This window comes from Homalodisca vitripennis, chromosome 4 (genome assembly GCF_021130785.1).
Source record: "Homalodisca vitripennis isolate AUS2020 chromosome 4, UT_GWSS_2.1, whole genome shotgun sequence".
Taxonomy (NCBI): Eukaryota; Metazoa; Arthropoda; class Insecta; order Hemiptera; family Cicadellidae; genus Homalodisca; species Homalodisca vitripennis.
In genome coordinates this window covers 43,542,288-43,557,280 of record NC_060210.1, presented here as the reverse complement: position 1 = coordinate 43,557,280, position 14,993 = coordinate 43,542,288, and the positions used below count along the sequence as shown (strand labels likewise).

The following is a 14,993-nucleotide window of genomic DNA, read 5'->3' as shown; positions in this document are numbered from 1 at the left end:
TTCATACAATTTAGTTATTTTGGCACTCTTATAAATAACATAACTCAGAAAAACTACTGCGTATCACTATTATTACTGTGGACAAAATTAATGCACTACTAAACAATTATTGTTTTTGTATTAACCCTAGAGGTAGTAGTTATTTAAATCATTACAGCAATTAATTTTGGTAAAAATCTAAGAGTTTGGATAAACCATAATAACATTATTTTCTTTGTTTACAGTAGAGCAATTAAATTTGACATGTTGTTTAAAATGTATATTCTTATATACTGTTATACAAAAAATTGAAATTAACAAAATATTTTAATTAAAAATGTGTTGTGTATAAACAATTTTTTACAGCAAAATCAAAACTAAACCATTTTTATAACATGTTTTAAGTATGTATGCAGTATTTTTACAGTCAATGTTTCTTACACAAAGAAAAATATATAACAAAATACCTATAAATTATATCTTAGAACAAATAAGCTGTAAATACAAAGCAATGCTTTTTTTATTCCAGGCAAAAGTCAGTGACTATTTTGTTGTACGGAAAGATTCATACATAGTTCACACCACTGAATTAAAAAAAATTATCATACTCTTCATAGTACACAGGCAGTAGTATTTACTTTGTTTGCTGTTCTTTCTTTAGTAATACACCAATTTAAAAAAAAACCCTAAAACAATAATTTTCAGAGTGCAGCGGCACTTGGCACTGTAATCACTATAGAAAACTTTCAACTTCAGAATCACACAATTTTCATGATCCCTCATTATATTTAATGTAAACAAACTGTCAGATAACACAAAGTACAGCTGAGCTACCAGTGAAACAGGCAATAAATATCATTGTATCTAAAAGTTTAGTAAGGAACAAACTAACATTATGTTGTGGAAATACAGTGAACTAAGTGAGCAGTATAATGAAAAATGAAGACCACATAGCCACTGCATCACATGGTATTTGGTCCTAGCCACACAACACGTAAGTAGCTTGTGTGTCTACCCAAATGTATTAAAGGACTGTTATTTCCAAAAATACAGTACTATTAATATTAAAATTAAAAGGTATTTATGATTTCAACATGCTCACTCGCCTTTTCACACATTATAAACAAATTTCTAACTATTTTTCTGAGCAGTTTTCATTTTAGACAGTCAAATCATGGATGCAAGACAATACAATTGTAATACATTACATTCACCAATCCACACATTAGATACCTTCAAACATTTTATGTAGGCTGTAGAATAAATTTCCAGACAATATCAGTTGCTTTAACAAGCCTGCTAGGTTTGGCATGGAATTGAACCCACGTTTACTGAGTGGCACAGAAGCTGAACATACAAGGTATTGTTAAACTGGACATACAAGAGAATGAAAGAGTGAGAGGAATTAAACATTTTTCAAATGCAAGTTAATAGTTATTATTTGAATCTTATTATTCTATTTGCCTGATAATTACTGTAACAGTTGCATTCTACAAGTGGAGTGAAAGAGTATGCTTGCAAGACCTTAATCTTTGTTTCAATAAATATATTATCATTATAACATCAATAAACGTAGATATAGTTATATATTTAGGCAACACCACTAACCAGGTAGTAGGTTCATATTGATTATTTCAGTCACATACTATCCAAAATAGAGCCACAGTATTTCAGCACACCAATTAAAACAGATGACTATCTGAATACACGTCATTAAATTTTGTTCTATCAGCATTATGGCTGAAAACTTTTGTTATGTCTGCAGCAAAAAAAGATGTTAATAACACTCTTATGTAACCTAGTTAAATATCAATTAAATATTGCTGTGTAGCTAAAACAAATATAAAATTTCTAGGGCTACATACAAACATAAAAAGAAATACACTTACCTCTCTACTCCTGATTTCTCCACTTTTCCCATCATAGAATTGATTAAAAAGTTTCAGCTTGGACTCCAGATGGGATCTGTAACATTTTGTGAAATTATTATTACTCACAATAATAACGAACTTATTACTATTATTATTATTCATTTACATTGTAAGTTAGTACAATGGAATATAGATAATTCAATCCTCAAATCTGAATTATTCACAAGTAACAGACATTTCGAAATAAAAAATTACCCAACTAAAATAGGAACATTTATTATATATATATTTAAAAGCTACACTCTTAGGCTATTTTTCAATGTAATCCCCATCCAAATTGAGACATTTATCATAACGTGACACAAGATTTCGATTCCAGCTTTGTAGAAATTTGCCGCCTGAGATCTTAACCACTGATTAACGCCAGCGTAACTATCGAAGCTCTGCATTGCGAGCCAGGTCTTCATCGCTGGAAAGAGGTGGTACGTATGATTGGCTGTATGGAAAAACAAAATTTTTTAGCTCAATTTACCCCTACGCTTGTTTTATATCTCTCGCCATAACTTGTGCAATGTTTCACAGTACCTCTCTGCGTTGTTGATCCTCATTTATGCAAATCAACCAGAATCACACCCTTAGCATCCCAAAAAAGTTGTCCTAGTCTCTCTTGTTTGTCTCTCGCTGACAGTTTGGAGACATTTTCTTGGTTTTTTGGAGAATATGTATGCCCCCATTCCATAGACTGCATTTTGGTTTCACAATTGACAATACTTCACCCGTGTTTCATCACCAGTAACGATACGATCGAGAAGTTCGTTAACATGTTTGTCGTATTCATGAAGGAAAGTTAATGATACAGCTAGTCTTTGTTTTTTGTGATCTTCCGTAAGGATTTTTGGGATCCACTTGGCACAAAAACTGTAGTATTCAAGCTTCTCTACAACAATTTTATGAAGTAAACTTTGTGAAATTTGTGGGAAATGTTCAGAGAGTTCAGTCATTGTGAAACAGCAATCTTCACGAACTTTGTCATTGGTTTTCAACATCAAATCTTCAGTCACTAGACTAGGCTGACCGCTACGACTATTATCATGAACATTGGTGTGGCCATTTTTAAAGTCAATACACCACTGCCTTACTCTTTATTATTCTATATTACTCTTTCACTTATTATTCCATTTCCATAAACTTCACACATTTGGTAATTGGTTTATGGTTTTTTGCCAACAAAAACAATGGTTTTATTTCCATTTGTGATGGATACAACGCTTAGGCGAGCGTCATATTCAGCCAACTTAAGGTGATATTGATTAGACTTGAGTCACATGACTGACCATGGCCTTCTGCTGTCGGCCTGTTTAACCAGCTGCACTTTTGAATTTTTTTATCAATTCAATTGAGTCTAGTAATGGTAGGTCAATTTCACAATTGATGTGCTCAGCACAGGTTTGTGATGGAAGGACAACTCTTAACGACTGATGTCTCGCCACTGCCTTCTTACTATTACTCTAGAATGACAGTAGGGTCTATTACTCCCAAATGTCACTCGTGGATGACTGTCAATTGCACAAATAGTGAACAAAAATTGTTTTGTGTAAAAAATTGAAAACAGTCCATAAACATGTTAAAATAAAACTTGATCAGAATCGTCTGTTCACTCATAAAGTCTTCCCCTAGTTCATTGTCGTCCTCCATATTGCCTAAATACAATAATAAACACACATACACAGTCACCTTACACCATGCACTACACACAATAAACAATACAGCACAGCCAGCGAACGAAAATTGTGAACCATGAACGGATTGCAAATAAACAACGTATGAAACAGGCACAACACATGGCAACTGCAAGGGTCACACTGAGGCAATGGCAGCCAAGCGAGCAGATGTCTGCTATTGTCATCCACATGGCGCACCAGTATTGCATGACAACATTTACCATCACCTGCAGCGAATGTGTATGCTAATGCCATGACGCGCAGCGAGGATATTTCTGGGGGGAAAGGCGTCTGTCCCTCTCCCCCGACCGGATAGTTGGAAATCCCAGCGATACTATAATAATGGAATATTAAATACCTCGCTATAGTCAATAGTCAAATATTCTTTATTCAAAAACATATAGTACATTTCTTACATTAGAATAGTGTCAAGTTTCAATAATATAAAATAAAGACTACATCCAAAACTAAATCTAAAAATCAATTGTTATTATTAAAAAATACCCTTTTCAAATTCCTCTATAGAGTACAAAGCTAAACCTGTCAAAAATGCTTTTAACTTTTTCTTAAATATATTACAATTGTCCTCTTTTTTAATTTCTTCTGGTAACTTTTTCAAAAATTTATTTCCTGCAAATGTTGTTTTTTTTTGTAGAACTCCAGACGGTAACTTGGAAAATTAGACTCATTTTTGTGTCGTGTATTGTACGAGTGAATAAAATAATGTTGATCCCTTAGTGGGTTGTATCTTAGGAACATTATGCACTCATAAATAAATAGCCCATAAACGGTCAATATTTTTAATTCTTTGAACTTTTCTTTGACAGAATCATTAAAATTCAGATGTAACATGACTCTGACTGCTCTTTTTTGGACTTTCAATATTTCCGTGAGGTTTTCCATTTTTGTTGTTCCATATACACAAATGCCATAGGCTATGTGAGACTGGATATGAGAATAATAAATCAATTTTAAAGTTTCCAAACTACACAAATTTAACATCTTTCGAATTGCAAATAGGCCTGAATTTATTTTGTTTAAAACCAATTTAGTATGTTCATCCCATGACAAATTACTATCAACCAATAATCCTAGAAATTTTATCTGATCAACCCTCTCAATTACACTGTCATTAATTTCAATATTTAAATCTAAAATTTGATTGGATTGTTTTTTTTTTTAATTTACAAGCTTGGTTTTATCAGAATTTAGAGTTAAATTGTGGTTTTGAAAAAATTGTTCAATACAAGCCAATTCGATTGAGGTCAGTAACTCTATCTCTTCTACTGTCTTCCCTGAAACTTTCAAGTTAGAGTCGTCAGCATAGAGACAAAGTCCTGAATAAGGCTCAAAATTTAAACATTTTGCTATGTTATTTAAATAACACAAAAAAAGGAGAGGTCCTAAAATGGAGCCTTGCGGTACCCCTACATTTATTGATTCAAGGTTGGATTGAAATTTAACTACATAATTTTTTTCAGTAATGTAGTTAATTTGAACAAATTGTTTTCTATTAGAAAGATATGATTCAAACCAACTTAATGCATTGTTTTTTATACCCAACTCTATAAATAGTGAACGGCCCGATAAGAGGTGCAGCTTAACCTAAGTACCTTCCAACGGTGCTTCCAATTATTGAACTCGGTACAGGAAAATTGAGTTTAATCCTCACAAATTTGGCTCTACTTATAATAAAACTGACTCACTTCCTTCCTAAAAATAAAATACATGTCAAAATTCTAACTTGTGGGAACCATAACCATTTATTAATTATTGGTATGTCACTCTTTGTACGTTGTCTAAACAACAAGGAAAATATATCGTTCGAAAAATCATGATGAATTTTCACATTGCTGTTTTTTTTTTATTATTTAAGGATACTCATTGCTCAGAAGGAGTACACCGATAAGAAGATATCAGTTTAGATCATATAGTAATGTCTGTAATACTATAGAAATTGCAGAGAAGAATTTGTCCATATTAAATAGTACTGCATCTGAAAGTTCCACACATCAAGCCTTAAATGCAGTATCAAAGGTTCATAAAAGCAATAAAAAGCTTAGGTCCAAGCAAGAAAATGACAGACCCTGTAAAATAAAGTATGTGGTAAATGCGGGTTGAAATATAGTTTTAAAAGTTGCCCAGCTTATGGTAAACAATGTTTTAAATATAAATGTTTCAATCATTTTTCAAACATGTGTAAAATGAAGATTAAAAGATCATTTAAAGATGATGGAAATGGCAAGTCTTCAATGTACAAATAGATATTGATTCTAAATCTTGTAAAATTTGTCAGTAACTAGAAAATTTGAAAATAAATCAAGTAAAATCACCTATTGACACTAAAAAGTAGTGGTAGAAAAGAGTTAAGATTTTGGGTAAATACATTGATTTTAAATTGGATAATGGGGCCAAAATAAACATTATCTCCGTTGGTTTGTTGAAGCCAATATATAAAAACTATAAACTGAGTTTATTGGTCTTTTTATTAACCCTTTGGGAACATTTTGACTGGAACTGGAAAACAAAAATAACATAATTGTTGTTAGATTTGTAGTAGTAAAACAAATCTCACGCTGTCCACTAGTAGGTCTACAAACATGTAGACATGTTATATTTGATACATATATTTGAAGGATACATCCTGTTACAAATAGTACTGTTAAATTCCTGAATAAACTGTGTTTTTAAAGAAGAATTCCGTTGTTTTCACTGGTTTAGGTTGCTTTCCTGATCAATGTTACTTAAAACTGAAGGAAATGCTATTCCTAAAGCTTTTCCAGCAAGGCAGGTTTCACTAAAAATTAAAGATAAACTAAAAGAAACCTATAGTCTATTAAAAACAGGCGTTATCGTTCTTGTTCATGAACCTTGTCAGTGGATAAATAACTTGGTAATTGTTGAAAAACCAGAATCTTTACTAGACTTTGTACTGATCCCCAGCAATTAAACTGATAATTTTAAGGGATTCTTATGAAATACCTATATTTGAAGATCTTGCTATTATATTAAACTTCCTAACAAAAAGTACTTCTGTCTGTTTACTTTACAAAGTGGATTTCATAAAATACTTTTGGATGAAGAATCTAGTACAAAATTTGGAATCTTCAGGTGTACATATACCTCTTTTGCTTGTCAACATTATCTGAATAATTTAAGAAAGTAACAAGTGAACACTTTGGGCATATAAAAGGAGTTTTTTTTATTCTCTGATGGTATTCTTTGCACTGCAAACACAGAGGAGGAATTAAATGTTATTATTGAAGAGGTTCTTTCAGTAGCAAGGGAGAAAAATATAAAATTTAACTCAGTTGCACTATTGTGTGGACAATGTTGAGTCCCTCAGTTTCATATTTAATGAAAAAGGTTACAAGCCTGATCCTGAAAGAATAAGGATAATTCAGAACTTGAAATTGCCCAAGAATAAAAATGACACAGTAAATAAAGAGTATGGTGAACTTTTTGAAAATGTTTTTGCCCAATCTTTCAGAAATAGTTTTGCTATTTAGAGTGTTGTTTAAGAAGAATTTTGAATGGTCTTGGGGACATTATCATCAAGACTATTTGAAAAAATTAAAAACAATGATTGCTAATATATCACTATTGGCAAATTTTAATTCTGTTGAACCGGTTATAATTCATAAAGATGCTAGCCAAAATACTCCTGATTGTGCTTTGATTCAAAATGGTAAACCAATAATGTATGCCAGCTGATCCCAATGTGAGACTAATTACGTTGAAAATTGAAAAAGAGCTATTGGCAAAGTTCTTTACAATTGAGAAGTTTACCAATTATTTGTATGGGCATTCTCAAATGACAGTATATTCAGATCACTCACCTCTGATATCAATCATGAAAAAAAAGAGATATTCCAAATAAAAAATAACAAACTGAGAGGTTAAGAAGAAAATTACTTCCTTATAAATTTGAACTGAAATACCTGCATCAAGGAATTTTTGTATGAAGATGTAAAAGATATTACAATGCAAGATGTTGTACGTACAGTTGGTGAAAAACTGACTTTTTCCATAAACCAGTAGGAACATTTTAAGAATGAAACAAAAAGTGATGGGAATTTTGTCTAAAATCATGATGTACTGCAATAAAGGATGGCCCAACAGAGATTGTAACAACAGATTTGAGCTCAATCATTATTTTAAAATGAAAAATTACATTATTGTGGAAGATGGACTCATTTATTTAAATGAAAAACTTTAAATACTACAGAAGTTGAGATCATTTATGATTCATTTGTTACATGAAACACGTTTAGTGTTTGAAGAAACTAGCTCAAATGTATTTTTAATGGCTAGGGATATCAAATATTAGGAATATGGTTACTTTTTGTCAGGTGTGCCAGAGATTCCCAAAAATAGAAAATTAAAGAATGACCACTTCCACGTGAGATCCCTGACAAACCATTTCAAAAAATTGCGTTAGACATTGCTGAATATTGTGAGAAGTATTACTTAATACTAGTAGATTACAACTCAAGATGGATTCAAATAGAAAACATTATAAGAAATCTATAGATATCAGTGACAAGCTAAAACATATATTTGCAAGATTTGATATTTCTATTATGGTTGTAGGTGATAACAATCCATTTAACTCTTTCCATTTCGAGGAATTTAGAAATAAATGGAATTTTGTGCTCCATGCATCAAGTCCTGTATATCAGGGGTGCCCAACCTTTTTTTACCCAAGGGCCACATTGTAAAGCCTTTATGGCCAGGCGGGCCAACATCCCAGGGGATTTGGAACCCCAAACAAAACGTATTGCCCGGGGTTTGTTCCAGAAACCTTGTGCAAAATTTGAGTTTTAAGGTTATTTGGCCCTTGTTTCCTGATTATTGTAATTTCTTATTATTTATTAGTTGTTAGGTAAAGGTTTATAATATATTATGTTTTTAGGTTCTTTTAGTAGAAATAAATATAAACCCAGACTTTTGGATGTTTGCTCTAATTCTGAGGGAACAATAAAAAAGTCACCAATAAATTGAATACATTGATTTTAATTAAGCCTACTAGGATACTAGGACATACAAATTACGTGGCGAGTGGTGACCTTGAGTTGGGTAGGGGTTACGTCGCCGCAACCGCGCGCTGTGCCGTGCTTTACGCGCGCTCTATTCGCCAGCCGGCAGCCACCACCGTAGTCAGTGAAATCTGTCTGCAACTACTTTACTTCTTTCAACACTCATACTCCACCAAATGAATACGGCTCGTTCTACGTGAAATCGGCTGGACTGCTTGGTTCTCAAAATTTGTATTTATTTAATATTTCAAATGCTTGTAAACTAATTTGGTTGTTTTGGCAACAAGGCGGGCCACATAAAACTGACTCGCGGGCCGGATCCGGCCCGCGGGCCGTAGGTTGGGCAGCCCTGCTGTATATCTTAAAAGCAATGGGCTGATTGAAAAGTGTTGGAATTGTCAAGTCAATGTTGAATAAGGCCAAATATAAAAACAAGGATTTGGATATTTACTTATTAAACTACAGTAATTCTCCAGTGGCCGGATTGTACTATTTGCCATACCAGTAGTTAGTTATGAGTCTCATTTAAGAAGCAAACCCATCCTGTTAAATCTCATGTAAAGCCTTCTATTGTACAAGATGGTAAGGTTCACTAACAGTATTATTATAATAGATCTTGCAAATCAGAAGATGTATTTAATAATTTTGATAGAGTACTTGTTTTTAAAAAGTTTTCAAAGATTTGGGGGAAAGGTAAAATAATAGAAAAACTGAGATTTTGTTCATACTTAGCCAAGATTAATGGAATGATTTTAAGAAGAAATTCCCTCTTCATAATAAAATTCAAAGATAACCATTGAGAAAAATAAATGTAAACAATAACACAAACTAACAAAAAAAGGTACAAATGCAAACTTTTTAACAAATGCAACCGAATATTTTGTATTTTTGGCTACTGAAGCCAAATCTGGTATAAGTTTTTTTGTATTACCAACAGTTTTCCCACAATATGTCCTCAAATATATATATATATATATATATATATATATATATATATATATATATATATACGAGGGCCATCCGGAAAGTAGTACCCTTTTGTGAAATAAAGACACAGAAGTAAATATTAGCAAATATAAACATTTTTATTGAAAAGAGCATACCTTAAACTACTTCTCCACATAATCTCCAAGCAAATTTAAGCATTTGTCATAACGTGTGACGAGTTTTTGTATTCCAGCGTCATATTCCTCCGCCGCCATCCGAATGAAATACGAAGTCACGCCTTCTTTAAGTTCTTCATCGCTGTCAAATCTTTTTCCCACCAAAAACTCTTTTAAGTTTTGTAAAGAGATGAAAATCTGAAGGGGCCGTCCGGGCTATACGGTGGATGGTCGAAAATTTCCCAATTGAATTGCTGCAGAAGTTGTTGTGTTATCCCCGCTGCATGAGGCATTGTCATGGAGGAGAATGACGCCATCAGACAATAGACCTCTCCGTCGATTTTGTATTGCCCGCCGTAATTTCTTTAATGATTCACAATACGCATTAGCGTTAATAGTGTCTCCATAAATCAATAAGCAGTACACCACGTCGATCCCAGAAAATGGTTGCCATAAGTTTCCTGGTGGACAGAACAGTCTTGAATTTTTTTGGTTTCTTTGGTGAATGAGTATTATGCCACTCCATTGACTGTCGTTTACTCTCAGGTGAAGCATAACAAACCCACGTTTCATCACCAGTAACTATGCGATTCAAGAACGTGTCTGCTTCATCAGAATAACGTTCCAAAAATGTGAATGCAGCAGCCATACGCTTGGTTTTGTGCTCATCTGTAAGCATGCGAGGGACCCACCTTGCACAAATTTTTGAATACTGCAGATGGTCTTTGACAATTTCATGAACAATTGTTCGAGAAACATTAGGGAAATGTTCACAGATGTCATCAATTGTGACGCGCCGATCGTTCCTCACGAATTCGTCTACTGACCTCAGCAGTAGTTGATCTGTAATGACAGATGGTCTCCCTGAACGCTCATCGTCGTGTGTGTTCCCCCTCCCCAAGTTGAAATTACGACACCAGCGCCGAACAGATTACTCTTCCATCACATTGTCTCCATACACTTCCTTTAATTGGCGATGAATATCACAAGGTCGAACGTTTCTTGCGTTGAGAAATTTTATTACAGCCCTCACTTCACAACTGGCGGCGTTTTCAATTTTTTTAAACATTATAAACTGCCACAGAAACAACACAGGCAATGCTAGCGTCACGGAACTTGTAACAGAGAAGGCAGACAAGCCACTGAAGCGATCTGACCTTGACCGGCGGCTACTCGCGTCGTCGTCAGCGCCTCACGCGGCGGAAACGGGTACTACTTTCCGGATGGCCCTCGTATATATATATATATATATATATATACAGTGCTCGATTTCTAGAAATTGAGGTACCGGAACTACAACCTGCCGAGACTTATACCCCACCCCCTTCTATTATATATCATTCCATCACCACAAAACAGTGTTTGCCTGTGTAAAGAATTAGGTTCTTGAAAGGAAACAAGAAGATTTTATAGAACTCAAACTACTTTTATTAACATAAATAGCAGTAGAGCAATACATCGTTACTTTTTGTATTCGGATTCTTTTTTAAATATAGTCCAAAACTTTAACTTGTTTTCATCGTATTTCTTTTCTCTTGATCTCTCCTTACTTTTGACAGCTAGTGATGAGTGGTGTCCAGAAACAAGCCAAGTGTCAACGTACTTTTCTGGTTGAAACAGCCAGAGAGGAAGTCCATTTATTTTTACAAACAACAGGCCAGACACCGTTGTAATTTTGAGTGACGATCTCAGAGGTGTTATTATTAAATTCATTTGAGAAAACCCTCTTTCACATTCACTTGATGAAATGGCAACCAAGTTGATCGATTGCTCGAGCCGACAGAGGCTGTCTGGTAACATTCTGGAGTAGATATATTCTCTGAAACCCGTTATTAACTGCCTTTCATTAAGCTTAAACCTGGAAGCAAGTTCCCTCATTTAGTTTTCTCCCAACGTTATTGGGATGTCTTCAGGCCAGTTTCTAGTGTCCATAACTTTGAAAGTTTCTGCTAACTTAGTGTCTTTTTCATTTAACAGTCTCGTTTCAATAGACGTTTTCAGTACTCCGTAAAATATTTCCGGGTTCATCGGTTGGTCGTTTACTCGACCAGCTTTTGTTTGGAGAGGAACACTGAAAAAAGACAAGTTGTCAACTGCTTCTTGGGCCATTTTAGAGTATAGACCAGGAGTTGTTTTCCTTTCTTCGAATAAAGCAACTACGATTTGCAATTTTCTATTTGCATAGCTCAAATCTGCGTTGCAATGCTGTAAAGCTTCACTTAGTTCTGAAAGCTCTTGTAAAATGTCAGCCATCAAACCCAGGTCTAATATGAAATTTGTATCTGTGATTTTGTTGAGGAGGCCAGAAAAAGTACTTCTTTCTTTGTTGTCTCTAGTTGTATCATTTGAAGCTTCTTTGAAGTGTTGTACTAACGCCTCGTAGGACTCCCATACAGCTGAGACAGATCTGAAACTAGATGCGACCCAACGGGTGCTCAAAACTCTTCCAATTTTTAAAATTTCTGCCTCTAATAGATTTGCACAGTTCCGGAGTTCCCTACTGTTCTTTGGTGAGGCGTGATAGATAACATAGAGTGTATCAATAAAGGTTTTGAATCTGCTTACTCCTGAAACAGATTTAATAACGTCTAAAACTGACAGCTCAAGTCTGTGGTTTGCACAGTGCCAGACAATAATAGAAGGGAATTTCTGACAAAATAATGCCCCAATTTGTGTTTTCCGAGCATGGTAGCAGCACCATCACAAGTTAAGCTTGTCAAGTTATCACTTAAAAACTGCTCAGATAACCCATTTGAATGAAGGCATTAAAGAGTCAAATACTTCTTTAGCGGTAACGCCATCAAGTTCTACCAGATCCAGAAATACGTTAGTGGAGCCACACATACCAGTTTTTTTCAAAGAACACCGGACGTATACAATAAAACCTGACTTATTACTTAAGGAAGTGGATTCATCAATTATCAGACCAATTTTTGTCTCATTCTCAATAATTTCACTTACAAATTTTTTCTTCATTTCCTTACTGATGTGCAAAGCAATGTTAGCACAAGCTTTGTCAGAATGTAAAATGCGACCCATGTTAATCCCGTTAAGTTCTTGCAAATCTATTTCTGTTTCAAAATCATTAAAGGATTGATTTTCTTTAACAACCTTGTATGCCGTTCGAAATATCTTTTCAGTCACTTCTTTTTCCTGGGAACGCTGTTTCAAGATATTTTTCTCCAATGCTCCGTCTTTAGCTTCGGATAAAATTTCATCTGCTGCTTTATGGCCAGCACTCTCTTTGTTGTCATGAATTTTTTTCCTTAATGAAGTTTGTTTTTTCTCTTTTGTGTCTCCATAACTGTCTATCTCACCATTTGCCCATTCTTTTGAAATTTTCATGCCTGTTTTTTTCTTTACAGATAAGATCCCAACTTCCTTACAAGTCCTACATCCTAACATTCCATTTTTAATAAACAACCTTGCAAAATACCTTTTGCCAAATACAAAATACCTCATACCTTTTGCAAAATTCTGTTTTTTGCGAGTTATTCCAACAATCTGGCAAGTCATTGTTGCATTCAATCTGCTGTTCTTTTTCTTTAGGGGGTTTCACATTAATTTCAAATCTGGTTACCTTTTCACTGCTAGAAGATGGTTGTGACGTTGATGAAATCTGTTGTTCACGGTTGTCTAGACATGCAACAGTTTGTTTAAGTCTTTTACTGTCACCCGAAGACAAAAAGTAATCTGTTAATTTTTTGTTCATTTTACTTCACAATAAACACTTCACTAACAAATACAAACACAGACAAATATGTAACCTCAATGAAGTAACATAATAAATGCAAGAAAACCACGTTTTCGATGGAGAGGCGCATACACATTTGAAACCACTACTATTGAGCAACTGAGCGAGTGCGTAATACGACACGTCGACACAGCCAAACGGGCGGGTCTATACGTCGCTCATCAGCGACGGAGACATGGAGAGGGAACATGTGGGGGGGAGAAGTTAGTAATCGGGCAAGTCTATATGCCACTGACGGAGGGGAGGACGCATGTGGAGGAGGAAAGATTAAGAGGCATCTGGCGCATTTTAAAAACTGAAGGCACTTAGAGATAGCTTTGTGATACATTTGAATGTTTTATTATTGATTGCGAAGTAAACTATAGTAATCATATATTTTAAGAATTTGATGTTCATAATAAATTTGGTAATTAACTCTGTGGTGACTGCCCACCACATATATCAGACCGCCGAATGAACGGTTAGGACCGGTCTTTCTGATAAGCTGCGTGCTGATGGAGGACCGGTGGTCTGATAAGGGATTCTAGATTGAGTGACGGAAGAGCGAAGACGTCTGATTGGCGAGTGGCGGTGACGGAGATTTTACTTACCTGTCACAAGTCTTAGTTAAATTATTTGTTTGTGGTATTGTGTGTTACACTATGGATTGATTTAATAATCAAGGGGGGGGTTAGGTGCTGGAAAATTATAGGGGGTGATTGTAAATTCTAAATTGTTAGTATGTTGGGGCGGGTTTTGTCGTGATGGGAGGTCGGCGTGGGGTTGGTGTTGATATGTGTAAATTATCTTGGCGGTTAATAAATTGTTTTACAATTTACTTTTACTGATTCGTCCTTAAATTATAACTTTAAATACTTATCAAAGCTGGCAGGAGAATATTGTATAATTAGGATTATGGTCGCTCCACGGCCTTCATCGTGCAGGCAGCTACAAGCCTAGTCCTGCACGGTGACACGTTGCTTCCAAAAACCCATACAACTCGTTACAATTGATAGCTGGCGAAAACTATAAATTTTATTGAATAAAATTATTTTACATCTGTTTTCAAAATCCTTGGTTAACTAAATTCTTAATACTTCATTTCCAAATCTTATATAAATTTTTTTAATAGAACCTAAAATAAATCATTCGACATTACATAACTTTTCTAAATTGAATATGTTCTACACTTATTACTAAACAAGGTAATATCAATCTATTTATTTTAAAGAATATTTTATTATCAACAGATTATTATTATCGCGAAACATTAATTAGTTTGCCTTTTAAATTGCCGTGTTGTTAGTGTTTAACAATTATCTCCTGCCAGCAATTAAATTATTTAGCCATACTTACGATTTTTATGTATTTCATTACTTTGATTATAATACAAAAATCGATATAATTAGTTTCCAACACAGCCGACACCACGCAGACAATGCAGAATTGGCTTACATTTCAAAATTATTTTGTTTAAATTAATATTAAAAAAACCTTTCATTTTGCATTACAAACATATTAATTATGAATGATTTATTTTCGAAAGT

At 34.2% G+C, this 14,993-nt stretch overlaps 1 protein-coding gene across 1 annotated transcript in view; it reads right to left on the bottom strand.

Moving 5' to 3' along the window:
- Positions 1-14,993, bottom strand: part of LOC124359227 — a 41,070-nt gene that overhangs the window by 15,043 nt on the left and 11,034 nt on the right. Inside the window, exon 4 of the mRNA XM_046811795.1 lies at positions 1,869-1,944. Within this exon, the coding sequence (XP_046667751.1) occupies positions 1,869-1,944 (76 nt within the window). The remainder of the gene's footprint in view (positions 1-1,868; positions 1,945-14,993) is intronic.